This window comes from Misgurnus anguillicaudatus, chromosome 15 (genome assembly GCF_027580225.2).
Source record: "Misgurnus anguillicaudatus chromosome 15, ASM2758022v2, whole genome shotgun sequence".
Lineage (NCBI taxonomy): Eukaryota > Metazoa > Chordata > Actinopteri > Cypriniformes > Cobitidae > Misgurnus > Misgurnus anguillicaudatus.
The window spans coordinates 4,426,767-4,454,409 of record NC_073351.2 but is presented as its reverse complement, the minus strand read 5'-3'; the positions used below and the strand labels follow the sequence as shown (position 1 = coordinate 4,454,409).

The following is a 27,643-nucleotide window of genomic DNA, read 5'->3' as shown; positions in this document are numbered from 1 at the left end:
TTAAACAAAAAAAAATTAGAAAGGCAAAACAAAAAACTTTTGTTTAAAGGTGCAGTGTGTAAATTTTAGCAGCATCTAGTGGTGAGGTTGTGATTTGCAACCAATTGCTCAGTCCACTGCTGAAGGGCGATTTATAGTCGTGCGTAGGTCCTACGCCGTAGCTACAAAACAGCGCGTCAGATCTACGCTGACCGCAAGCGCTGTGATTGGTCCACCAGAACCCCTTCCGTCAGGTAAAAAAAACTGCGTCATAGGTATTTCCGTTTGTGACGGTGAAAACAAAGATGAGCCAAGTTGAGGAGTGATTTAACTCAAACTGCATCAAAAGTCGCTGTTTATTTACTTTCATCATTGCTGGTCTTCTCAAATTATACACAACAAGTTGCTGTTTCTTCTTCGTTTGTGGGTTAACTTGCTTAGCTTCTTCTTCTGTGACTTCTGCTGCTGCTACTGTGGTTACACGCGTGGTTACTGCATACCAGCGGTCTGCGGGGGTGTTTGCACGTCGACGCAGATTACGACGCAAAAGTATAAATGAAAACCGACACGGAACTTACGCTGTCGCGGCTACGCCGTAGGACCTACGCCCGACTATAAATAGCCCTTAACCCTTCGCTTTTGAAACACATAGAGAAGTTATTGTGTCCACCACCAGACAAACATGCCATCGTTGGAGACAACTTAGAAAAAACAGTTTGTTCGTTAAGGGCTTCTGTAGAAACATGGCGACACAAAATGGCGACTTCCATGTAAGGGGACCTATACTCTCATTCTAAGGCAATAAACACATAACAGTTCATTATGAAATGTATTTATACACCACTGATAATATAGTTTTGTATATTATATTGCATTTCTGTCAAGAGATCCTTCTAAAAATTACACACTACACCTTTAAATGTAACTTAAAGGGATAGTTCGGCCAAAAACGATATTAAACCCATTATTTACTCACCCCCAAGCTGTCCAAGTTGCATATGTCCATCGTTTTTCGGACGGGCACATTTTCGGATATTTTAGAGAATATTTTGGATCTTTCTGTTGATTAAATGTAATGTTACGGGGTCCAGCAATAGTCCACGACCTTCAAGTCCAAAAAAAGTGCGTCCATCCTTCACAAATTAAATCCAAACGGCTCCAGGATGATAAACAAAGGTCTTCTGGGGGTGGTCCGTGCGGTGTTGTTGTGGAGGTGTCCATATTTGAAATGTTTTGACGTTGTTGGCTACCTTCCGGTAGCGCCGCCATCTTAGACTCAGGAGAGAGTATTAGCGTAGTGTGCGCACTTTTTTTAGTGACGTATGACAAATTCGGAGGGCGGGGGGACAGAGCAGCAGCAGAGAAACCGCTGTATGCTGCGTAAGCGCTCATCCTGAATGCGGATGGCTCTAAGATGGCGGCGCTACCGGAAGGTAGTTCATTACGTTAATAAAATTTTAAATATGGATATTTCTACAACAACACCGCACGGATTACCCACAGAAGACCTTTGTTTATCATCCTGGAGCCGTTTGGATTTAATTTGTGAAGGATGGACTTGAAGGTCGTGGACTATGGCTGGGCCCCGTAATATTACATTTAATCAAATGAAAGATCTAAAATATTTTTTAAAATATCCGAAAATGTGTTTCTGAAAAACGATGGACATATGCAACTTGGACAGCTTGAAGGTGAGTAAATAATGGGTTTAATATCGTTTTTGGCCGAACTATCCCTTTAAATAAATTGATTGCAACCACTTACCTTAAAAAAATTGAGTAAATTGAATTAATCATTTTTTTCAGTGCAGTTTTTCCTGTAATTCTATACAGTATAAGGACACCATGCCATAACATTTATTTTCACCATTAGTCCATATCTGTTCATTTTAAAGCCACCTGTATACTAATGTACCCCTAAAAGTTGAGCAGATATACACAACATTGTATTTCTCTTCTACAAAATGAAGATAAAGCACTAGATTGTTTGGTCTAATGCCACCTGCCACACACCAGCAAGTAACACATCATGCTTTGTGGCTGTTTTATAACTAAAGCCTATTGGCTGATTTAAAAATGAAGGTCTTTCACACTGATGTCTGTGCTGTCTTGCAGGTGGGGGGTGGGTGGGGGTTCCAGAGAGATGAAACAGAAGAGGGACAGATGGTTTTTGCTTCCTGCGGTCAGGAAACACAGGATCACTCATGAGTCACATGTTCCCATTAGAGCCACACGCTTGGCATAACGCCATTCATTAACAGTTCGCCTTTGACAACAACAGTCTGTGATCTTCATGCATGAACTTTATAAACTGAGTGAGTGCTGTTGGATTTGCAATCACAGTGAACTGTAGAATAGACTCTGAATAGGTCTAAAAACACGATCTTAATCAAGGACTGCTTTTATTAATACAATTAAACTGAAGTCAAAATTGATGCTTTAAAACAGTTAACATGAAGGAGAAAAGATGAGACTAAGCTTGTTACACACTACAATCTAGTTGCTTAAGCTTATAAAACACTTATATTTTAAGAAATAAAAAACCTGTTTATTCTCTGACATAATTGCTTTGCACAAACTTAATTTTTCCAGATAAATATCCTTGATAAACACACTCTCTCTCTCTTGTGATGCATGCTAAGCAAGGAATTTAATCTGTAATGTGGTATTTTTGCGCCATCTAGAGGCAAACACAGCATACAGTTACAGTAGAGTTGTTTGCACTACAGACATGATTGATTACTAAGATTTTTGCATGCCAATAAAACTACATTAAATTAAAGTTGAAATGTTATGGCATGGATTCTTCAATGAAATGTTAGAATTGCCCCCCAAAAACAGGAAATTAATGTTTGATGGCCATTCATTATAATATTATTTTAAAATGAAATACAATGTCTACTATAATTTAGTAAATATGCTACCAGTGGCCTTTTTTGGTCTCTATAGGGTGAAATGAATATGCATTTCCCCGTTATGTAGGCACTGTATGTATTGCCATGACATAATTGTCCTATGGTTGTGTGATTAGTGATTATAGCATTTATGGCTCAGTTGCTTATACTGCATTGTTATTTCATGTAATTTTTATTGTATTTAACTCATATTGATTTTAAACAACATAAAGGGCAAATACAGAATGAGAGAAGTTAATTTTTGTGTGTGCACTGTTAAAAAGATTTTATTTTAAAATTGTGTTTTCTCTCATGAGCCTTTAACAGAACATTACTGTTTTATGATAATAAAAATTGACACATTTTCTTTTAACTTCTCAGTCATTTAAAGTGCACATATAAACAATGTTATTTTGTTTATTTGGTATAATGTGTTTGCGTGGTTTATAATAAAAAACCCACATTATTTTCATACCGTACATTTTTGTAGCTCCAGATTTTACTCTCTTCCTGAAATGCAACTAAGCTGTACATTGTGATTGGACTGAATTCCTCTGACGTCAGCCGGAAATGTGACCCTCCTTACTAGGGGTGTCACGATTAAATCCTCGATTTGATTACATTTTCGATTCTAAGGTCATGATTCGATTCTTGATTTTTAAAGGTGCAGTGTGTAATTTTCAGATCTCTTGACAGAAATGCAAAACAATCTACAAAACCATATGATCAGGGGTGCAAAAAGACCTTTTCTAATGAACCGTTATGTTTTTATTACCTTAGAATGAGACGTTTCCATCCACATACACAGAGGGTCCCCCCGCGTGGAAGTCGCAACCCTGCGCCGCCATGTTTCTACAGAAGCCAAACTTTTTTTTACTAAGTTGTCTCTGACGATGACATGTTTTTCCGGTGGCAGCTACCGTAGGTTTGTGGGCGGTACTTTACACGAGAGCTTGTAGAGAGAGGATTCCTTCTTGCACACACATGGAGATAATGCGTCTTGGCCTTTCTCTGTCTCACGTGCACGCGCTCTCGCATCTGTCCGAAGTCTAAACATAAACTAAAGTAGTAATCCTTATGTATTTGTTCAGTTTTATGTATTTCATGCGAGCTGAGGCAAACCTATCCCTTTTGTTTAAAAAAATAACCCGCTGCATCTTGGCGCCTCTCTCACTCTTGCGCGCTCTGTCCGAAGTCAGATCAGTGGGTAGTAATCCTGTTTATGATATGTATTTCAAGGAGTTGTAGCAACACATCCCTCGTTTTTTAATTATAAAAATCGCGTTCCGCTGGACAACTGTTTTTAAAGGCACCTTTGACAGGGTTTTTGGTGCTTGGCAAGCCGACCGGACGTGACATGGGGCATCATTGACGATCCCATTTTTTTATTCGAAGTTCGAGGTTGTGACTTAATTTTAAATCGAAATCGTGACACCCTTACTCCTTACCATGTTTGAAAGATTCACTCACAATGCAATGCTAGCAGGAGTTAACTTACAGGTTGTGAGTCCGAAGCGGGAGGAATTATGATAATGTCCATCTTGTCTACATCACCAATCCCAGGAAGTAAACTGTTGCCTACACTCCGTGTGTTTGTTGTAGTCCAAGAAAAGAGATTTACGTTGGAGACGATACTCGCGTCATGGTTTACTTTGGGGTTTATGTATCTTTTGCATATCGTTAACATGTACTAATACACACTTACACACCAAAGTAAAATAAAAAATAGTGAATCGGACAATAGGGGCTCTTTAAATAATCCTTTGCACTTTATATTGTATAGAGCAATTATCCTGCACAATCACAGCAATCATTTCTTCTTCTTCTTGCCTTTTTTAGGCTTAGATTTATCAGCTTTCTTAGGAGAGCCAAGTCCCCTGCGCACAACAGTTCCCCGCCACCACGACTGAATCTGAGAAGAGATACAAAAGAGATACATTTTGAAATGTGTTTCCCAAACCGTTTAGCACAGGGTTATTTAGCACTGCAAAGCTGCCTCACAGACTAGATTTTTATGATAAACTATATACAGTATACCGGTAGGTGTATTTAGGTGTGTATGGTTTAGTGGTTCACAGAGCCGCTTTTCCACAATTCTACTGCAGAAAATAACCACACACACACTAACATTACAGACAAAAATTTACAATTTGTAAACTGCCAATAATTATTTATTTAGCCCTTGCGATATCCAGAGCTATGTCTAGATAGAGATCTAATACTAACTTTAAAACTATAGTGACACATTTCTTTGATCATTACACCTCTTATAAAATGTGCCCAGCAAAATTCATATTTAGACTCTCAGATGATAGACTTTGGTAATTCTTCATCACACTATAGTAAAAATAATAATAAATAAATGCATTTTATTTCATTTTTCATTACCCTTAAAGGATTAGTCAGTTTTCTTAAAGAAAATCCAGATAATTTACTCACCACCATGTCATCCAAAATGTTGATGTCTTTCTTTGTTCAGTCGAGAAGAAATTATGTTTTTTGAGGAAAACATTCCAGGATTTTCTCATTTTAATGGACTTTAATAGAGCCCAACACTTAACACTTAACTCAACACAGTTTTTTTCAATGGAGTTTCAAAGGACTATAAACAATCCCAAATGAGGCATAAGGGTCTTATCTAGCGAAACGATTGTCATTTTTGACAAGAAAAATAAAAAATATCCACTTTTAAACCACAACTTCTCGTCTATCTCCGGTCTTGTGAAGCGCCAGTGCGACCTCGCGTAAATGCGTAGTGACGTAGAGAGGTCACGTGTTACATAATATATGAAACGCACATTTGCGGACCATTTTAAGCAATAAACTGACACAAAGACATTAATTATTATCATTCGACATACAACAACGTCTGAACGGTCCTATTTGTCCACACTTGTAAACACTGGGGCGTAGTTTCGCATACATCATCCGTGACCTCTTGACGTGATGATGTATTGCATTAGGTCGCGCTGGCGCATCACAGGACCGGAGACAGACGAGAAGTTGTGATTTGAAAGTGCATGTTTTTATTTTTATTATCAAAAATGACAATCGTTTCGCTAGATAAGACCAATATGCCTCGTTTGAGATCATTTAGAGTCCCTTGAAACTCAGTTTAAAAAAACATGAGTTAAGTATTAAGTGATGGGGTCCATTAAAGTACATTAAAATGAGAAAAATCCGTGAATGTTTTCCTCAAAAAACATAATTTCTTCTCGACTAAACAAAGAAAGATTAATTATCTGGATTGTTTTTAAGAAAATGGACTAATCCTTTAAAATAAAAAATAGATTTGGTTAGAGTGCCACCTACTGGTGAACAAATGATACATTTTATATTGGCATTGTATATATTGTTAATCTGTTCATATGTTCTGATGGGCTTGACTGTGTCAATGTAACAGTATGTATGTGTAAGTGTGTTTTACTTTAATCGCAGCATCTCTCTCCCTCTGCTCTGTCTCCAGCTGTACACGCATCTCTTCCTTCTGTCTCCTGTCTTCAATAATAACCTGCTGCATGTCTCTGCACTGTAGATTTGACAAGTTATTTACAGTTTTTCATTAAACATTTAACATTAATGGACACTATTGATCAATTTTTTATGTAATAACCTTCTTAGAGAGCTCGTGAAGTTGTGCCAGGTTGTTGGCTTTTTTGTTTCGTAAAGCAGTAAGCTCTTGCTCTTTTGTCTCCAAGTCTTTCTCGTATCGCGTCGTCCAATACTGCATCTGCTCCTGTAAGCCCTTAAAGCCATAGTCAAAATAATATTGATCATTAATCCTAAAAAATACTAAAATAATACAGTAATCTTAGAATTCCTGTAATGATAACTGTGCCCAACGTATTGCATTTCTGCATGTAGTTTAGCCCAAATTGATTTATGCACAGTACAGACTACTGACACAGTTCAAAGTTTTTGTTTTGCACATACAAAGGTTTGAATATATTGTAAATCAAACAACATTGCGCTCAACTCACTGCATGTTGACTTTTCAGGAAGGCCTCCGATTCCATAGATACCTTTTCTTCTTCCTTTGTTTTCTTCACTGTCATCTGCAACCAAAGTAGGAAAACATGATTCACCTTAAAGTTTGAACGTTGGGCTTTATGTAATCTATATTAGAAACAGCTTTAAGTGGTCAAGAGATACAGATGACAAACCATGACTTCATCTTCCAGTTCTTTCTCTATGTGACTGTTGGTTTTTTGTCCCTGACAGACCAGTTGTTGGGTACAGCTCTTCACAAATGTCCTCTGACATTCTGTTTTCATCCTCGTGTTTTCTACCTGGTGCCTCAGGTGAGCAATTGATTCCTTAAGTCTCTGGAGACAGAAAAGACAGAGTATAGCCCTTTTCACACAAAATCCATGACGATATGTATCTGATTTTATGTATGATTTTTTTGGGGGTAAAAAACTTTTCAATAACGAGGCAAGTAATTTATTTTTTAAGAAAACAAGGAAATGTGTTTGTAATAAATTGCATAATAAGACCAGAAATTTCTCCAGAATGTCCTGGAGACGATGTTTTGGAAGTTGATATTCCACATATGGGAAGGAGTGTAACATTTCCTTCACACACTTGAGGTATCTGGCCAATCACAATGCACTGGATAGCTGGCCAATAAGAGCACACCACACTTTTCATTGTTCGATGAGTTTTGTATAAATCAATGTGTTTTAAATAAGTGGGGCATAGAGGAGCAACAATAATGCACAGTATGTGTTTTACCATAAACTGCGTGAAAACATGTTTTTTTTTAGCAACGTCACATGACTTCTTTAAATATTTTGCTTTTTGTGTGTTACAAAATAATACATGTTTGTACCTCACACTCCTCTGTTTTCTCCTTGCAGATATCCAGTAACTGTTTTTGGAGAGTTTTGATCCTGATGCGACGTTCTTCATCCCTATATGTACAGTACAGTATATAATGTATGTTTATCGTCATATTACAGCACACTACATTTTGTAAATAATTCCTCAGTTCATCTTATGACCTCATTAAAATGTCGAGAAGTTGGGCTTTTATCTTCCTCTCCTCCTCCACTGCTGAAAACAAACTCTGGAAAGTGTTTTTCTCCCAAAGCTCGACTATTAACCCATTGATGACCTCTGAAACAAACTGCCTGTGGGAACATTTGCAAGCCATTGTATGTGATATTGAAATGTTTTGTAATACCACTTCAAACCTTTTTCACAGTAAAGATTTTAGAAAACATCAGAATATACATCAGTACTCTATTGCTTTTCTTGTAATATAGATAAATATTCATCCAAATTTGAACAACCATATTTGTTAGATGTGAATTTGTAAAGTGAAATGAAAAACATACTATAAGTTATAATATCTTAGATCTGGACTAAACTCATACCTGTCCACCTGCACTTTGACTAGGTCAGCAGGAGTAAGTGGGCTCTCAAAGCGGAGTTGTTCCTGTGATCTGATATCAGACAATGAACTCCCATCCTTCAGTCCTTGTTCAGCTGTTTTCAGGTTGAACTTCCTAATACTTCGCTGCAAAATAAAAAGGAAAGACTGGATAAAGCATAACAGCAAGACTATAGGTTGTCTAGGGTTGAAGGTTATTATAATCCTACAGAAAACTACGGTGACCTTGATCCCATCTTAGTGCTAGGGTTACAGTTCACACTTGACCTCTGAAGGACCATCCATAACAAATGTACTTGAAGTTGGGTCAGTCTAACAAAACCTAAAAATCAGTGTTGATTCTCAGAATTGTATGACGATTTAATTTATTTCAGCATAAAGACAATACAATAAATATTATTATTATTACCTTTTATTTCAATAACTAACATTTTCAATCAAGCTTTTTTATTTTTGCTTTTATTTTTGCTATGTGTGATTAAAGCAAAACACATCTTAGAAAAAACACATTAGACAAAAACAAACAAAATAATAATAATAATGATAATAAAATTCTAGTAGATAATTAAGGGAACTACATAGGGCACAAACATCATTAAAAAATAAATAAATGTGATATAGCAATGAGATTGAAGCCTACATAAACAACGGATCAGTTTTATCTGTAGATAGTAGAAATAAGTAGTTACATAAATTTATGACTGAGTTAAAGCAGAAGATGTGTAAGTTTTATGAAGTGAGTTTAGGCTACTCACAGTGTCGGCTCCGGGTCGCATGATATTGTCTAAAACTGACAGCTGATCAGCGCAGTCCTGCAGCACAGCACACGACCAAATAACATCTAAAGAAATCATACTAAGCACTTTATTATCAAACACACGTCAAAAAGGACAACTTTTTCAACAGCAAAAGATCAACATGTAGATCAAGCGTTAGAAAAAGACGCAAATCGTAATGTCATGACAACGGCGCATATGTTCGACCTCTAGACGTGGCATCGCAGACGGATCGGCGTGTGACATCAAAATACCGCGAGAGCCATTCAAAAGCTATGCAAGGTTACTGGCTGCTGTACATTATTCTTCCTTATTCGCCGTGTGAAAACCTCAGGAGACGAACGTGTATTGAACAGTGTTTACGTTACATTTGTTTCTCTGTGACAGGCCACGTGATCAGCAAACACGACATGGGTCATTATTAAGCGATCTTCTTATTGCTATATTCCCGTCCAGTGAATTTATTATTCATAATAATTATTGCTGAGTACTGTAGAGTGTAACTCATTTTCCTCATTTATTATTATATACACTTGATCAATTTTCCGAAAAAAAAAAAAAATACGCGTGTAATTATATATTAAAATACATACATATTATATTATTAATAAATGTGCATTGATATTGTGTATTACATTCACGTAATTATGAAATGTGCTTTTTTTTCTTTGTATCTGTTGTATAAAAATCCACCACCAGCACATCACATAAGATAGCATGTTTTCCATAACATACAGTATGTTTTGCACATATCAAGCTCACTGTGAATCAGCAGAGGGCAGCAGATGGCGAAATTAAAGACGAGTTTTTCAAGTCTCCAAGTATGTCAGACTGAACTAGAGGAACCCAGAGTCAAGCAGAGAAGCACGTGTGGTATCGACTGAGGTCAACACAGACACTTGGGCCGTTTTTAATCTAAAGGCTGCAGCCTCCGTAGGTCAAATATGCAGGCTGCATACGTCATCAAGCCTGGGTAATTTAAGTTAACTGAACATTACGTTCACAAGTCATCAGCATATTACAACAATATACGAATTACTAAGAATAAAAGTCAACTTTATAATTGTTAATAATCAGAAATAAGACCTACTTGATGACGTATGCAGCCTAGATATGCAACCTCCAGAGGCTGGAGCCTTTGGATTGAGAAACGGCCACGATAACAGCTGTACTTTCGAGCTCTGTAAGTACTTTTTTAATATTGCCTATTTTTAAACTTTCTTTAAACAATTAGGTTACACATATTTCACTAAACGTGATAAATAATTTAAGGTTAAACATATAAAAGTAGCCTACAAAGTAGTGTTTGCAATGAAGCTGAGCTATTAAAACTTTTATATGCTGAACTACTAAATGTTAGTGGTATTAATTGATTATCAGCATCAATTCCTAAATAAAAATATAATGCATTTCAAATGCCTGTTTACGACACTTAGAAAAGTTGTCAGCCAGCAGTTTATTTATATGGAGGCTTTCACACCTGTTGTCAAAGCAGCTGAATCCAGGCCATTGCTTTGCCACATTTAGGACACTAAACATTAAGAGCAGTTAAAATTACATTCAGAAATAATGCATGCAGACAGAATAACTATTAGTTAACATTTTTGAGTGTGTATTAGTTTATCTCTTGTACCCTTTCCATTGGGTGATTGAGAGACTAACAACCACTTCACCAGCTGGTGTAAAGTGACTGAGCAAATGGTTTGTGTTCTTAATATCCACATACTGTACAAACACAGCAGGGTTATGTCATCTGGGTAACACTTAAAGCAAATTGATTTACTTCACTGTAAAGTATTAAGTAAGAGGTTGCAGCTGTTCTCTTTCTTTCCCATGCTTTAACATTATCAATATTATATCAAAAACATGCTTAATACTACATTAAAATACAGTCTGATTCAGTCAATATGTATGTCATTGCATATTACATCAAATTTGTTTTAAATTATAATCCACTTAACTCAAGTAACAATTTTGTATTGTAAATATGGTTACCATGGTAATTTCATAACGTCGCTGCCTTCAAACTCCCTGTCAGTAAAGTCACCGCACTTGGCGGACATGTTTGCAATGTCTCCGGGCAGCTATTTCAGTCATACAAGAAGACCAAGTCCGATCTTGAATGGATGTAGACAGATATCTCTTAAGTCGTTAGCTAAGATCACACTAAAACAACACATTTCCGACGAACAATTAAACCTCATATCAACTGCAGGACACAGCTTGTTTCTTAACCTTAAACGGTGTTACTACACTTTACTGCGCATGCGCGGTATGTACTACACGACACCACTGCACAGAGCACCTCTCCCAGAGCATTTCTAGTCTTTAACGATTGGCCCATTTTACTGAAAGGCTGTACTTCGCTGTACTGCCGTTGCACTTTTCCCCGACTGTGGCATGTCGTTAATAAATATAGTCTTTGCTGTCATGTCAGAATCGAGTATTTTATCTCTTCGCTCGATTATTTAGGTCTTACTGCAGTGTCATAAGCAGCAGACATTCCTCCCGCAGCTGAAAGTGAGTGAGTGTGGAGGGACATGATAGCGACTGTCCGAGCTGCTCTTCCCAACATACAGCATGGGCTCCACCGCCCAGATCAGCCACAGCAGAGCTCCAGCCCCGCCGCGATCCCCTGGACTTGTTTTTGTGTCGTAGATCGGTTGTGTTGTTGAGATGTTTGAAGTGTAAAATGTGGGAGATTGTGCTATGGACTCGGGACAAGATGGCAGCAGTATGAGACACACACATCAACATGCTGTGAGTTCACTTGAAGTGTGTAAAATGAGCGAAGAAGACCTGGATTATATCTACTGTTACTTCGTGTGAAAGGTGAGACGTGGCTTTTTTACGCAAGTGATTTGTGAGCTTGTTTTGCTGTGGATAATGACACAACTACGGCTGTTTATGGATCAGTCAAACAGAAACACGGATCATCGCTTTGCCCGTGGCTCAAATTCAGATGGGCTGCACACACGTAACGTTACAGCACTTTGGGGGAACACGTGTGTTAAGTGTGTTGAGTTTTCCTATAACTTAATGGTGTAAATATTAATGCAATAGGGTATACTTAACGTACTTGGAGTGATTCCCTTAAAATGCTGTCTATGTAGGGAACTCACTGCTTTAGAGACGTGCACAATACAGACAGTAAAAATCAATTTAAAGTTAATTTCAACTCTCATTTCTTCATCATGTAACGTTACTTAAATCATTAATGTCAACTGGGAATGAGGATCCGGCATTTTAACTTTAATTTATAAAAGAATATATGATTGAAAGTGACACCATATGGTATCACTGTAGTACAGTTTTGTTTTGTTTTTGCACCGTAGTTACTACAGTTATTATCATTCACTGAAAATATGTTAATTGGTTCAAATTAGGGTATAAAAGTGCACATGATTTCCCACATAAACTGTCTAGATGGGCAGATAACTAGGTTTGGACAACCAACATGCAATCAGTAAATTCAAGGTTAATTTATACTTTAAAACTTTTTGGATATTATTTTTATCTATAAATTATTATTCAACTTTACACACAATTAAATTAGGTTTAAGATAAAAAAGCACTTAAAAGTTAAAAGAACACTTCACAATTGGAGAAATAAAATGAATGTGTTTAAATTCTATGCTTTATAACTAAATAGTTACCAAGCCGTAGTGCTTAGTAGGTCAATAGTACATTCAAGTAGTTCATTTAAAAGTATTTATCTTTTCCCTATTGAAAAATCCTGATAAGACAAGCAAACGCTGGTAGCTGCTTTAAGGTGGCAGTAGCTGGTTTAAGCTGGTCCTTCCTGCATGACCAGCTTAGTCCAGCTACACCAGCTTAAAAAGTGATTAGAACGCAGCTAGACCAGTTTGCTACACCAGCAAAACCAAGCTGGAAGACCAGCTTATGCTGGATTTTTCAGTAGGGTTATACTGTTATATAATTGTGTTTTTAGATCATGCACAATATATTAGTACAGAATTTTGCATATGAACTGTTGTTGTACTAACTGGTTCACAGTCCACAATTTGTCTAAATAAAGCTCAGTGAAAGTCAGACACATATTGAGATGACATGCATCTGCTGTTGGATAGGTCAAGTGTTAAATAAAAATAGACTTCTTTACTATGCATGAGAAACCCCATGTGTCTGGCGTGTTAACACCACCCGTAGTGCATTGCCAGGTGTCTTTGGGTTGTTTAAAAGAAATGCAGAAGCCACTGTGTCGGTTGTTTTGATTGTGCAAATTAGTTTGAAGGCAACAGGTTTTTAATCGCCACCATGGTTTTTGAAAGCGACCCAAGTAGCAAACTAACTAACTGCTTGTGTGTTTCTTATTGTTCTGTGGGTTTAAGTCTGACCGGATCTGTGTTTTTCTGAAGAATGAGCTCATTTAGTGCTATGGGCAGTTCAATAGAGAAGTCACACGATAGCCCGGCTGCCATTTGAGTATTGCTAAGTGTACTGCCACAGCCCGTATTACTCACTGCGGTGGGACTGGAGACTAAAATAGACCTGACTACAGTGAATGCTATGATCCCATTGAATTTACATTTTAAGGGACACCTCAGAAATGACCTTCTTTGTTTTTGCGTTCCGGGGCAGTTGGCACTTTCTATGATCTAAATTCTGGGAAAACATGCAAATTGAAACTTGTTTGTTTCGAGAACGTCCTGTGTGTGATTCAGATCACCAACTACTTTATGATTCTTGTTAAGAGATTCGACTCTTCCCCCCTCTAAGAAAGAGTGTTACAACAAATGTGTTACTTTTTGACTGCTTAAATCTGATTTGAAACTGTAACTTAGTAAAAAAATTAAACTTCACCACACATGTAGGCCTATATGTTATGGACACAGAAGAATGACACCTTAAATTATGTTGAATAGCATTTCTAATGGTGTATGTATGTACCCAAGCCATGCCTGGCAACCAGGGTATCACACGCGTCGCTTAAGTGTTGGGCGCTTTTGATTTTGGCCAGATATCAACCAGCCAGAACACCCCATAGCCTATAAAAACATCAGCAAACACCCACAAACACTTGCTCTGTGCTGTGGACTTTTGCATACAGAAACACCATTTACATGTTCTAGGTTTTATTTTGTCAGAATTTGGATGTAATTCTTAAAAACAGCAAATAACTTTTAAATACTTGTGGAGTTTGTGTACTTGTCTTGTTAATGGTATTTTTGGACTCTCTTAGTTTTTTCTTGTGTGTTGAAAAACAAAATTTGTGTTTTGCAACTTTTTGTGCATGTTTAATCATCAGCCTTGTTTACGTATTGTGAACATGCTCGCATGCAGTCTTGTAAAACTGATCCAACCCTGTTGAACTTCACCGGTTAGTACTGATTTAGTTTAGAGGCTTTCATTGAGTTGCCTCTAAACAAGCCTGTGACCACAAATCCTATAGCAATTTTTTTTTTACAATTAAAAGCACATAAATTACCCTGTTAATTTTTTAAAAGCAGCGATGGATTATACATCTATCCTGTGGGACTGGCAACCAGGGCCTTCAAACTCTATGGCTCTTAAAGTTGAGCATCGACCTCTGCACAGTGCAGGCTGATTATTAGGGTCCTCATCTAGAAGATGTCAGAATGTTAGGGTGTACTTGCACTATGCCTGCCCTGAGTATGTTTGACCCCCAAAGTATGGTTTTGTTTGGCTAGTGTAATCGCTCAGTACTAGGGTGCGGTACTATTGAGCGTACATTGGTACGCTTTGCAGAGATGGTTTCTGGTACGGTTTGATTGGTGCGCGGTACACAAGGGCTAACTGTGCCAAACTGTAAAATTTCAGCTTTCACTGTAAAACATTGATACGAACAGCACAATTACATGGATCTAGAGATGTCTTGAGACGATTGCCAAGATCGGTTTTATGGGCGATAAAAGCATATTTAACCCTCAAACGCGCCTCGTTTTCTGTTTACGCTACTGGCCCTTGGGGTCTGTATGACCCCAAAATTGAAAGCATAATTGTAAGAAAAATATACATTTTCAATAATGCAAATTATATATCTTTTGTTGTTGTTGTTTACTTCTCATCTATACTATAAAGCTGTGTTTTGAGAGATTTAAAGTACTTTTGTACCTGTTTGCCACTCAATTCCTCAACTACACTATTTGCTTGCCTTAAAAATATTACATTTTATGAAAATTCACATAAATTATGATCTAAATTTGATTTAAATAGTTTTTAGATATTGATCTAGGTGTTGAATTCAGCCATCTGTTTTTAGAAAAAAACAAACAAAAGAATTACAGTTTAGGAATTAAATCATTTCGACCAGCAGATGCTCATAGAGGCCCATTTATTTTACTGGATATGGGAAACTGCTTACATCACTACTTTAGTGATACATTTTGTGAATTTATGTTTATATAAACATTAGAAAGGACATTGAAAATAAATATTATGTCATATAGACCCCAAGGACCGTTTGAGGGTTGTGTGAATCGCCCGATCCTTTATTTTCATCAGCTGTCACGCAGGGTCTTTAACTTAGAGCGCACATCGTGGCTGAATATCCAGTCAAAACTGTCTGCTTTGTGCAAATCTAAAAGCATCACAACAACAGACACTTGTAATGTATGCAATGCAAGCATTTCGGGAGGCAGTAGCATTAAAGCGGCAACTAGTGCCTAATTAATAAGATACCCCAAACTGAGCGAATTTAATCTGTAATCTCTATCCAGGCATAATAAAGTTTATGCACTTTCTTGGGTGTCTGTGGTAGGTACATGTTTGCGCCAGTCTTTGGTGCTGTCAACATTACGTTTAATAATCCGGTGTACTGAAGTTTGCCTAATTCTGATGTCATTGATAAAAAAATGAATCCCGCTGTCCACAACCAAGACTCAAATTCTGACTTTACTTATTTTCAAAGTGTGATTTGTACTATGCAGATAAAGTGAACTCACTGACTGTATGGAGTGTTTACTTTTGAGGCAGTTTTAAATGAAGCTTGTACTCTCTAGTTGACCATAACCAAACCTTTACAGTGTTGTCAACAGATCGGTGATTAAACTCTCTAGTTGCCAGCATCACAAATGCCATCCTATTCTCTGTGAATCATGAAACCACATTATTCATAGGGTTTACCAAGGGATTTCCAAAGGTTTACGCTGGCTTTGTAAACGCAGACAGGGAAATTCAGGACAATTTTTATATAAACAGAGTAACAGACACAAGGTGAGGTACAAAGTACATAGGGCTCCACAATATTGAAGAAAAATAATGGTGTCAGTATAACTGCAATAAGTTGCTTAAAATGAAATATCACTATGCAATATGATAATGCTTTAAGTTTGTCAAAATCTATTTAAATGATTATAAAGCATATAATTTAAAAACAAACATTGTATGAACAACATATATTTTATATTCAAATTTGACTGAGAAATATTTTTCTTAATATATGTTTTTCAGCCCTGTCACATGTCATTGTCTCCTGACCTTATGTTTTTCCAAAGGATTTGTTTACTGTTATTGTGGAATGTTGTCATGTGCTTTTGGCTTTTTCTTGAAAACAGGGAACTCTTGTTGAATATGACTTCCGTTCCTTGTGTTTTCCCCTGTGTGTTTCTTATTTTAGAAAGATGAAGTTTTGGTTTTCCACATAAACTTATCGAAAGGCGTTCAGCATCTAATGTGTCAGATGTGTATCTGTTCTCAAAAATATAATCTGATGCTGACCGAGGACAAACTGCACTTAACCTTAAAATTTTAACTGATAAATAAGACTAAAGTTGCATTGGAAAGGACTTCACTGCAATAGCAGGTCAAAGGCCTTAACTTTGAAAGTATGCCTTCCAAATTTACATGTGATTTAAAATTGACTACATGTTTTGCCCCATTAATAGACATTCCTCCTAGTCTTACATTAAATCCATTAGTGCATTATTTTATTAGAAAGAACAAAATGTTTGCCTTCATAATTTGAAATAAAAATTCCTCTCTAACAACTTTTCTTTTTACTTTACTCTCCAAAAATCATATAGAGAATGTTTTTTACGTCAAAATTAACTTTACAACGTGTAAGCAATGCTTCTGTCAACTGGCCTGATCGGGCCAGTGTCAAACACAACTAATAAGCCATGAATGTATCATATGATTACCATGAACTCCATTTCATTTTTTCAAAGCTGTAATTTCGCAGCACTGTCATGAAGGGATATTTGCTCGTGTTTTAAGGGCCTTGTAAATTTAAATATTCAATAAACGAAGTCTCGAAAGCCCGGTAAGCCACATATCAAGGTTTACCCCGCAGTCACATTAGCTACAAGAGACGGGCTACCATTCATTTTCAATGGAAGTGGCCGTTTACCGGCGACAAGCTCGCCGCTGCACGAGCAAGATGGGGCCAAAATAGACAAGGCGGCTATTTTATGCAAATGCTGAGCGATGCAACAAAGCGACTGCGAATTGGAGTGAAGGAGCAGCGTGACGTGGGTCTGTGGTCGAGTCTGAGAAAATAATTTAAGATTGTGGAAAATGCGTATTTATGTATATATCTGATAAATTTTATCTCTCATATTTTGTTACTTTTATCGAGAAATAAATACTTTTAAATCTAAAAACACCGTTCTTGTAAATTAACAATACCTCTAAAGTGACTTTTGATACCGCTTTTAGAAACTAGCCAAGGAACGCCCATCAAGCGAGTGCGTGTCGCTCGGTGTCGTTCACTTTTGTAGCTAATGTGACTGTTGGGTTAGACAGCGCACAAATACTGAGTTCTTACATTTTCTTGCACTTGAGCGGACATATTAACAAGTTACAATTAACAATTTAGAAAAAATCCTTAGCGTTGATCTCTGAACACAGACACAGAGTCCCACTCCTGCTGTTTTGTTACACATTTGGGTTTGATCAGAAATTGGAAATATTACACAATGTTAGCTGACTTGGTGTGTGGCTGTTAATTGTTTGGCTTTTATTTTACCTCCACTGGCATTAGCTCCTCTATTAACTTCTGATATTCAGTCTGCTTTTCTTGTCTAGTTCATTTAAACTGATGCCAAAAAGGATTTAACCTAAGGTCATTTATTTTAATGGTTGATAAACAAAGGAAGTTGTTTTATTTGATGAGAAACATAAACTTTCCATAATACTTAAAAACAAAAAATGAGTCAAAATAAATTGTATCACCAACATTCTTACAGAAACAGCTGAGGTCTTTTCTAGTCATTTTCAGTATGGAAATCATTTAGATTACAATCAGTTCCAGGGTTTCCTGCAGAAATTTTGTTAGGTAAGGTGGTAGGGTTGGGTGGTGGGTCATGGCCGGGGACGTGGCAATCAAAGGGGGCGTAGGCAGCATGATGAAAATGAAAATATTTTTATTTAAAACACTCAAATAAATCTTAATTTTGAAAAAAATATGACAGAAAATGAACACATACTAGATTATTAATTAATTAAATGTTTTTAACAGATACCTCAGAGGTATTGCTGCGTGATGAAGTGAAACTAAAAAGTTAATAAACACAAACTAAAGCAGATGTTGTAGAACGTCTGGCGAACGATGATAGATAGCGCGAAGATTGTGAAAACTGATTATTTCCCACTATTAATTACATTATCTTAAAGGAGTGTAACTACAGTAGCATGTAAATAATGCACATAAATAACATGAGTAGAGCGCTCAACAATTATATCTAATCAACAGGCACGTGAAACCTAGCTAGCAGGTTGCTCAAACAACAAAATCACCAGCTAACTTACTTTAAATTTGCAAGAACTATAGACTAATACAATAACAGGCTTAAAAAACCCCAAAACATAAGTCCACTTTACAGTTCTCACGGACACGCGTTTTATCAACTGGCAATCCTCCAGACATGACGGACCATGTCTTTATCTCATTTCGGCTTGCGGTGTGAAGCGCGTCCGTGCTATTCTGCGAGGTGCGCTTGACGGCCTTTTGTGCAGTGAAATTGTTTTTTTTTTTTGGTACGACCTAGTTAAGGAGGTAGGGTTTCCCAGCTTAGGCGGGCCGCCCAAACTGCAAAGTGCTGCGGGAAACCTTGATACAATTTATTTAAAAAAACAAACAAAGCAAAATATTATTTTAATAATAAATAAATAAATAATCAAATAAAGCAATTTAAAACTGTGAAAAGCGCAACAGAAATAAGTTAATGAATAAAAATAAGAAGTTATAAGTTAAGAAAATGAATGAAAAATGTTTCTCCTGCAACAAAGCAACCAAATGCTTTTATCAACAGGCTATTTATTCTTTCAATCCTGATCATGTTTCAGCAGCACTTATATGTTTGTTTTTGACTCAAAATTTAAAATCAAAGGTTAGTGTTGTGACATTAATCTGTTCAAAATGATTCAAGTAGAGATCTGAATATCCAGGGATCAGAGGTCACATGTTCTGCATTGAGAAACAAGGAGTAGTAGCAAGATTTGTAATAGATAGTATTTTTTAGATGTCTTTGTTTGAAACAGCCTGTTAGTTTCAATATGTTGTAGTTGTTGTCATTGTTCTTCTTATCTTGATAGGCCTCTGTTGCACGCTATGGTAAAGTTGCTTTGAGTTTCAAAATTTTTAGTTGGGCAAGTCTCAACATATGTGCAGGATGTCAGCCAATGTAATCGTGAATATGAAATTGGCAGCCTGTTCTCAAAATTACCGTCATGCGTTGGCCTGTTGCAAGAAGCTTTTAGATCTAGTACTCTCTTATCTTGTGTCGGATCGTAACATTTTTGTTTTGGTACACACATTTAAAGGTGGTTACACAGTTAAAAAAAAATGCAACATGAAGTTAAAACAACTTCAATTCAACCTACTATTTTAAGTTTTGGCTTGTAAAAAGTTCACACTTCAACTTATAATCTAGTTGGAATTGTTTAACTTATTATAATTTTTTTTTAAGTTAAAGTAATATAAAATATTTTTTGATTTGACACAAATGCTGCATATTTTTAACAGTGTTATCATGTGTATTATCAGAGAAAAACTCAATGTAAAAAGCCTTTATTGAGTTACAGCAGCGCCCGTGAACTCAATGGTATTAGTGCTAATTTGACTTAACTTATTAGTTGTGCTTGGTAAGGCAAATATCGCCACTTATTTTGCTGCAACTTGGCTATTTGAAGAAATTTTCTTTATATTCTTATACGGTACTTAGAACATTACAGCTGCTCCAAAAAGCACATACATTCAATAGTTGCCTTGAAGTACAAACCTTTAAATCTCATTGGTTTTGATAGTCTTGTGACGAAATATCACACCCAATAGAAATATAGACACCCAAGATGTGTTACATACAGACAATGTGCCGGTATATGTAAATTTAGCATTAATATGTGTTTGTTGTGGTTTCAGTTTTGCTGAATAAGCAAAAAATATAAATCTTCTGAATATGAAAACATTTTGCTTCAGAAGGCACATTAACAGTCCTTTAAATTAGTTGAGTTCATATACTGGGATGAGAGTGAAAATAGTTTATCCCATTATTAGTATATCAATATTTGTCAAAATTTTGCATGCGTTTTTCTCCATGAGCAACAAAAGCCGAACATTTTTTGCTAAGTCTTTCTAGTAACCATAATATAATAGAGAATTGATTGTTTTGACTTTGGCTAATATGAATCCACCTGCTAGGAATGTTCTGGCATTCATCCATACCACCCTAGCGTTGTGCTAACAAGTTATGCTTAGGTAAGCACAAGAAACTTCAAAAATGAAAAGGTTATAAAACCACCTTGAAGTTAATTTGTAATATATAAATAATATTTTGTCTATTTTACCTTTTCTTGATTCGATTATAAGAGTCTTAACTGGTTATGGATAAGTAATGAATACTTTGATGCCTCTGGTGTCTCCAACTTTAACCCCATGCAGTAACGTTCACTTTAACAGCTGTTGCCTAGAGACCTGAAGAGTGGATTCATGAAAACTGATATGAAAAGGTCATCTGAACCTATGAGCGGTTAGCTGTTTCACTTTACGACATTAATGGGAGGACGGTTGGTGAGTGTTAAGGGGAACACGTCGACCTTCTGCCGCAGTATGCCATTATCCATACCTCTCGTCTGGAGCTCAAGGCAACCCGCTGTTTGCACACTACAGTGTAGGGTTAAAGGTCAAGAGTGATGTCAGCGTGATGATGCAAGCTGTTGCACGCAGGAGGTTCAGTGATGCGTGATCAGTTGTTTACAGTTAGTTCATGAACACTGGTGGAATCACATTGCCTGTAAATACGTTTTTGTTTTGTAAACTTTTTTTGATTTTGAACATTTTAATTTATCTGTGACATGTCTGTTATCAATCAATCACCAGCAATACTTCTGAGGCACTCCAAAAAGTGCAAACTGCTTAAAATGAAAATGTAGGCATTATTATTAATAATGATACATTCCGTTAATATTCATGTGTTTGTGCATGAGCAAGTACATTAAACACTGCTATAGTGCAAAAACTAGCAATGTTTTATTTCACATTCATGTAGCCCTGGTTGGATTATTACATTGCTCCCTTTGTCTTTCGTACATTGCAAAACAGTCTCAATCAATGGCCTTTGACCAACCAGTTAATGGAGACTTGGTAGAGTAATTGCAGTCCCTTGTAAGACATTTCACACCAGATTGTTTCAGGTTATTGAATAAAAAGCTTTTCAACTCGGTGGCAAATCAAGTATTACAATGTCATAAAAATAAGCGTAAAAATGTCTGCAAGGCTCGAGCTGAGCAATTTGGAAAATCATCTCTCTCTGTTTTTTTCCACAGGTATGGCCTCACAAGTTTTGGTCTACCCACCACATGTTTTTCAAACTCAGACAAGTGCCTTTTGTAGTGTGAAGAAACTGAAAGTCGAGCCCAGAAACTGTGTTTACCATGAGAGGGCCTACCCACAGACTTACTTGAATGGTAGAACCCTTGGCATTGCGTACCCGACGAAACTTACTGCTTCGTTCAAGACGCGAGATTTCGTGGTCTGCAGAAACCGCGAGCAGGATTTTACGTTGCAGACGGCTGCTGTACGAGGCGTGCGGCGACAGCATACCACCGCACAGGCACCACAGCAGAAAGAGGGCGTGTCCTCTCAGGGCAAGTGGGCAGGGCAACAGGATAAAGGAAGTGTTTGCCGCAGTGGAGCTACAGGGGCAGCCGGAAGGGGTAGGGGAGAGGGAAGCGACAGTCAAAAAGAAGGAGGAGGTGAAGAAAAGGGGGGTGGAGGTGAGGAAGAGGGTGACGGTGAAGATTGTGAAAGTTTTAACTTGCGAGACTGCTCCAACAGATGCGGGCAGAAACGTAAGAGCGAGGAGCTTGAGAACTTGGGGAGCGCCATGCAGATTGTGGAGGACCCATCAATGTTGCCTGCGATGTTGCAATCGAACGTTGGAAACCCGCCGGCTGCCGTCCCGGCTGCAGGCGGAGGGACTGCGAAGCAAGGAGTTGGTTCTGGAAGTGGGGATGGCGACTACCAGCTGGTGCAACACGAGCTGCTCTGCTCGTTGAAGAACACCTACGAGGTTTTGGACTTCCTCGGCCGCGGTACCTTTGGTCAGGTCGTGAAATGTTGGAAACGGGGCACCAATGACATAGTGGCAGTAAAGATCCTGAAGAATCACCCATCGTATGCTCGGCAGGGCCAGATCGAGGTGGGCATCTTGGCCCGCCTCAGTGGTGAGAACGCAGACGAGCACAATCTGGTACGAGCTTTCGAGTGTTTTCAGCACCGCAGCCACACCTGTCTCGTGTTTGAGATGCTGGAGCAGAACCTGTACGACTTCCTAAAGCAAAACAAATTCAGCCCTCTACCTCTGAAGGTCATCCGCCCCATTCTTCAGCAGGTGGCTGCGGCGCTGAAAAAGTTGAAGTCCATGGGACTGATTCATGCCGACCTGAAGCCTGAGAACATTATGTTGGTGGACCCGGTACGGCAACCCTACAAGGTTAAAGTCATTGACTTTGGCTCAGCAAGTCACGTCTCTAAAGCAGTCTGCTCTACGTACCTTCAGTCACGGTACTACAGGTATGTACAAACAAACCAGGTATTTGGTCATTAGCCGCTATGGGTTTTGTAGCTGTATTGGCGCTTGAATTGGCCAGGCCAGTATGTTGAGTCAGTATTGTTGAATGGCTTAAAACTGTTTTAAATCATTTATTCAGCTATTGCAGATGTGCTTGTGGTGTTAAAGTCAGGAAATGCCGCTGATGTAGAACAATGTATCCCTTGTGTTATAAAGCTACTCTGACCCTGTAGACGTGTTTGACTCGGCAGTGTAACTGGTGGTGGGGGGTGATTATTCTTGTCTCAATGCTGTGGGAAAGGAAATGGATTTGGGATTTGGAGTGAAAATGACTGATATTTGTGTTCCTAAAAATGATTCATTAATTTGTATTTACAGAAATAACTTCCTGAGTTTTTTTGTTAATTTGGGTTACATTTGTTAATACTACGAAAAAGAAATAATGACTACAAATTAGACATCCGTTTTGTCACGATACTAATATTTCTTAGTACTTCGGTACTATACCTGGGAAAAATAACGTTATTCCTTACTGTTTCTAGTATCAGGGGGAAAACTGCCACAGCATTAAGGCCTTACACTTATTAATATTATTTATAAGACAAATATAACAAGGCAGAATTTAACTAATTTACTATCTAGTAGTGCTGGGCAAAAAAAATCACCTTCGATTCTCATGCGCGTCTTATTAGTAAATTGCCATCTTCTGCTTTCAATACGGCTCTGTGTAGTAAATGCCACTCCATCTGAAAGCAGGTGATAGCCGTTTACTACTAATCACTGAACTGGCTTTACTAATGAGATGCGCATGAGAATCGCAGGCAAATTTTTTCAGCAGCTCTATTATCTAGTTAATGGTAATGGTCCATTTGTTCCAATGAAATATACTCTAAAGCATGTATTAATGTCATATTAATTTCAACTTTTTCTAATACATTTACTAATTAAAATCAAAAGTTGTTTCTTAATATTATCTAACGTAAACAGTTGTACAACAGTAAAACGTTAATACATAAACATTTATATAAATAAAAGATTATTATACAAAAAGATTGAAACAAAAACGGGACAACAAGCATATCAACAACATTTTGGGAAGTAATAATTAGCGATGATTATCAATCTCTTGAAATTTGAAAAAACTGAAAAGACACACACTTACCACTCAGAAACATCCATTTTATATATCTGAATAATAACTGTTTATTTCTCAAAATCTGTATCTGATAGGGATGAGCACGAGTCCTATGAACCTATGAGGCTCTTGACTTCATACAGCTTTAATGGGAAAACTGACGGCAAACTGACAGCAAAACATTGCATAATTTCTTTCGTCGTGTTTTACCAAAGTAAATGTCTGCTTCCAAGATGCTAAAAAATTTAGTTTTCGTTTGGCCTTAAAATCAGAGGGTGCCACTGTCTTAACGACTAACACGCAACACACACAAAAGCATCCACAACCACCAATTTGGTAGAAGAAACATCATGACATTGCTGAGAAGTTAACGTTCACAACGCTTAAAGTGTGTCTCAGTGGTAACATTGCATAAGAAAAAATCTGTGATCTTGCGGCACCTCTTTATTTTTTTTAATGCGATGGAATATGCAGGATATTTGTGCAATTTAATGCAATGAAATTGCGGGAACTTGCAAAATCTGTGGGAACTATTTACAGCTTTTGCAGCTTTTCAGTGATGTTCACGTCACATTATCACGTCACTTTGTAACGTTCCCATAGCAACAGGGGACATGGCTGCGCTTGTGTGAAGTAAATGCAACGTTTTTCAATTTTCTGCTAAGATATATGTGATTTCTGCTACAAAAATGGATTAGGAAATCATGCAAGCCCCACATATTTTGCGCCCGGAAATCTGCCATTTATGCTGCGAAAGTGTGGCGTACTTGAAAAAATGCGCCCCCGACTTTGGCTGATTATGCATTGAATCATGCGATCACATAATCACGTTTTTCTGGAAGGACTGACTGTATTGTTTTCTGGCCCGAGCGTGTCATGCTGGCAGTCCTTTTTGTTGAGCCTTGAATTGATTGCATAAAAAAATTTAAGTGAACCAACTTTTTAAAACCAAAAATTTAGTATTTATAAATTACAATTAATCGAAACTTAAAAGTTTACACTTATTTTAAATGTTATTTCTTTTTTATTTTAAACTATACCTAAAACTACTATTTGAAGGACAAATTCAGTATTTTACACTTTACACTGAAATTTTGACACATGATGCTGGCCCGAGAATTTTTGGGTGTTTTTTGTATCACCTCCCACCTCTACAATGGCTGCATAGGTGCACTGGAACAATCCTTCTTAAAATGCATTAAACTTTCGTTTACAAAGACGTGAAACTCACAGAGTGGTCAGGGGTGTTCACTGATATGCTTACACTAAAATCGCTGCAAAAGACGCATTCCAACAGGTTTTATCGTAGTTTTTGTCCAACTCCATTGACTTGTATTAGTTGTGCTGTGAGGTACGGTATTACTCCGTGCCGGGAACTTTGTTGGTATTCTTGCAATTTGCAAAGGCGGATTAGCGCCACCAACTGGGCTGGAGTGTCTATTATTCAAGCTCTCAATGGAAGAATATACGGGTGTGAGGCGTTTGGAAAAATAGGTCCACAAGTTTACAACGAAAGCTAAAACAGCTGTTGGAAAGCATCTTTTGCAGCGGTTTTTGTGTGGGCATGTCGGTGAGCACCCCTGACCAATCGGTGAGTTTCACGTCTTTGTAAACGAAAGTTCAATGCATTTTAGGAAGGATTGTTCCAGTGCACCTACGCAGCCACTGTAAAGGTGGGAGGTGAAACACAAACACCCGAAAATTCTCGGGGCAGCCGCACATGTTGAAACTTCAGTCAAAACCATGCATCTGAAAACAGGGCTTTAAGTGTAAAATACCCAACTTGTCCTTTAAAGGGATAGTTCACTTTAAAATGAAAATTCTGTCATTTACTCATCCTCATAAACCTGTATGAATTTCTTTTTTCTGATGAAGACAAAATAATATATTTTGAGAAATGATGGTAAAAACACAGCAGTAAGTGACCATTGACTTCCATAGTAGGAATAAAATATTTTGGAAGTATTGTGATAAATGACTAAGCAAATGTTTTGATAAATGATGGTAAGCACACAATTGATGGTACCCATTAAATTCCATCATATTTTTTTATTCCTACTATGGAAGTCTATGGTCACCATCTGCTGTGTTCATCATAAAAAATAAATTCATACAGATTTAGAACAACATGAGGACGAGTAAATGATGACACAATTTTCGTTTTAAAGTGAATTATCCCTTTAATTCAGTTTGTGGATCTCAAAATGGCGACTTGTTAAACACAAATATACCTGTGCAAATGTTTATTAAATTATTAATTTTAAATGACTCCATTGTACTGGTTGGGATTACAGTGTAGAATAGCCATATTTATGTTAATAATTAGGAAATGTATGATGGATAAAATACAGCCAATGTATCCAAATCCAAGGAACTGAAAATGATAATATGATTATGTATCTACAAATATATAAATTTGATGAATGTAAAATTAAATTTGTTTAATTGAGTTATCTTCTCTCCGGAATCAGTGATTTATAACATACACGATAACCATCATTACAAAAAGCCAGTTATTTCACTGGACGAGTCAAGCTTGACTGTGCATTAGTTGAATAGTGTAATAATGCTAAGTGCTGTTTTGCTTGTCAACCATAAACAACTAAACTCACATTTGCTATGTGTGCAACAAGCATCCTTTGTTTGAAGTCCTCCTTGGTATTAATGCTTTACTCCTTGTAGCTTTTCACTCAGCCAGGTGCAGGTAATATCTCACCAATAAATAGATGGATGAATAGCTGTATTGTGCTGTCTTTGTGCTCTCAGGGTGTTTGTTTTCTCTGCTCCAAATGAATTTATCAGATTAAAGTGATGTTTAATGCTTCTGTGGAGTTAAACACTATCAGCCCCTGTCATTTTTTTTTTCACTAGAAACTTTCAGTAATCATGAATGACTGGAGATGGAAATTCATTGCTCTTAAGGTGTGGGAAGTGTAAATCTTGATCATTTCTTGGCAGACTTGCAGAAAAGTCCACACAGGGATCTTCAATTTAGTCGCTGACTGGAGGAAAATTTGCAAAACTTGTTAAAACGTGTTAAGTGGTGCTCAATGTACTACAGTTTTATTGGTAGCTAAAAGACGTTATTGACTGTTCTTTGGATTCTACAGAGCTTGCTGTGGATTTCTTAAAGCCAGCGTTTGTGTACAGATCATTTCATCTTCAGATTATAACTCTTTACTATTGGAATGGATATGACTTTGCAAAGTCAGTTTAATACAGTCTGCTGTTGTTCATACAGCATTCAGACACTCCTAACAGATGCTTTCAATGCCCATTTTATTCTTGGATCTGGTGTGCTAAATTGTATTTGAGGATCCATCTTTCTGTAACCTCCATTAAGGAGAGCAGTTCACATGAAGGCGATCATGAACATCACAGTTTTGTTTTTTGCCGCTCCAGGGAGATTACTGTCAAACTCACAGCGGGGGCTGAGCGCTGAAGACCGCCACCTAAAATTAGCTCATGGGA

The 27,643-nt window shown here is 37.3% G+C and overlaps 2 protein-coding genes across 7 annotated transcripts in view; one reads left to right on the top strand and one right to left on the bottom strand.

Annotated features, from left to right (window-relative positions):
* Positions 1-4,619: 4,619 nt before the first annotated feature.
* On the bottom strand, positions 4,620-11,269 carry drc9 (dynein regulatory complex subunit 9). Of its 4 annotated transcripts, none has more exons than XM_055173575.2 (10): positions 11,039-11,267; positions 9,023-9,108; positions 8,251-8,393; positions 7,876-8,004; positions 7,704-7,785; positions 7,036-7,197; positions 6,853-6,927; positions 6,486-6,617; positions 6,300-6,401; positions 4,620-4,784 (listed from the first exon to the last, which is right to left on the bottom strand). In XM_055173575.2, the coding sequence occupies exons 2-10, from the start codon at positions 9,041-9,043 to the stop codon at positions 4,683-4,685; spliced, it is 948 nt and encodes a 315-aa protein (XP_055029550.2). In that variant the 5' UTR covers positions 9,044-9,108; positions 11,039-11,267; the 3' UTR covers positions 4,620-4,682. The 4 variants fall into 4 exon arrangements, with proteins under 4 accessions (XP_055029550.2, XP_073709399.1, XP_055029552.2 ...); XM_073853298.1 differs by lacking the exon at positions 11,039-11,267 and adding an exon at positions 10,524-10,581; XM_055173577.2 differs by lacking the exon at positions 9,023-9,108 and having other exon boundaries at positions 11,039-11,269.
* A 188-nt stretch (positions 11,270-11,457) lies between these two features.
* Positions 11,458-27,643, top strand: part of hipk3b (homeodomain interacting protein kinase 3b) — a 57,042-nt gene continuing 40,856 nt past the window's right edge. Inside the window, exons 1-2 of one of the 3 annotated variants that reach the window (XM_055173572.2) lie at positions 11,458-11,875; positions 21,791-23,039. In XM_055173572.2, the coding sequence (XP_055029547.2) occupies positions 21,793-23,039 (1,247 nt within the window). In that variant the 5' untranslated portion in view covers positions 11,458-11,875; positions 21,791-21,792. The remainder of the gene's footprint in view (positions 11,876-21,790; positions 23,040-27,643) is intronic. The other 2 variants (XM_055173570.2, XM_055173571.2) reach the window with 2 other exon arrangements.

Coding starts and splice junctions, on each gene's coding strand:
- drc9 (XM_073853298.1), bottom strand. CDS start 10,566: ATGTGGCAAAGCAATGGCCTGGATTCAGCTGCTTTGACAACAG. Junction 7,198..7,703: donor AGAAAACAGAGGAGTGTGAG/GTACAAACATGT, acceptor TTCTGTCTCCAG/AGACTTAAGGAATCAATTGC. Junction 4,785..6,299: donor AGAGAGATGCTGCGATTAAA/GTAAAACACACT, acceptor ATCTCTTCTCAG/ATTCAGTCGTGGTGGCGGGG.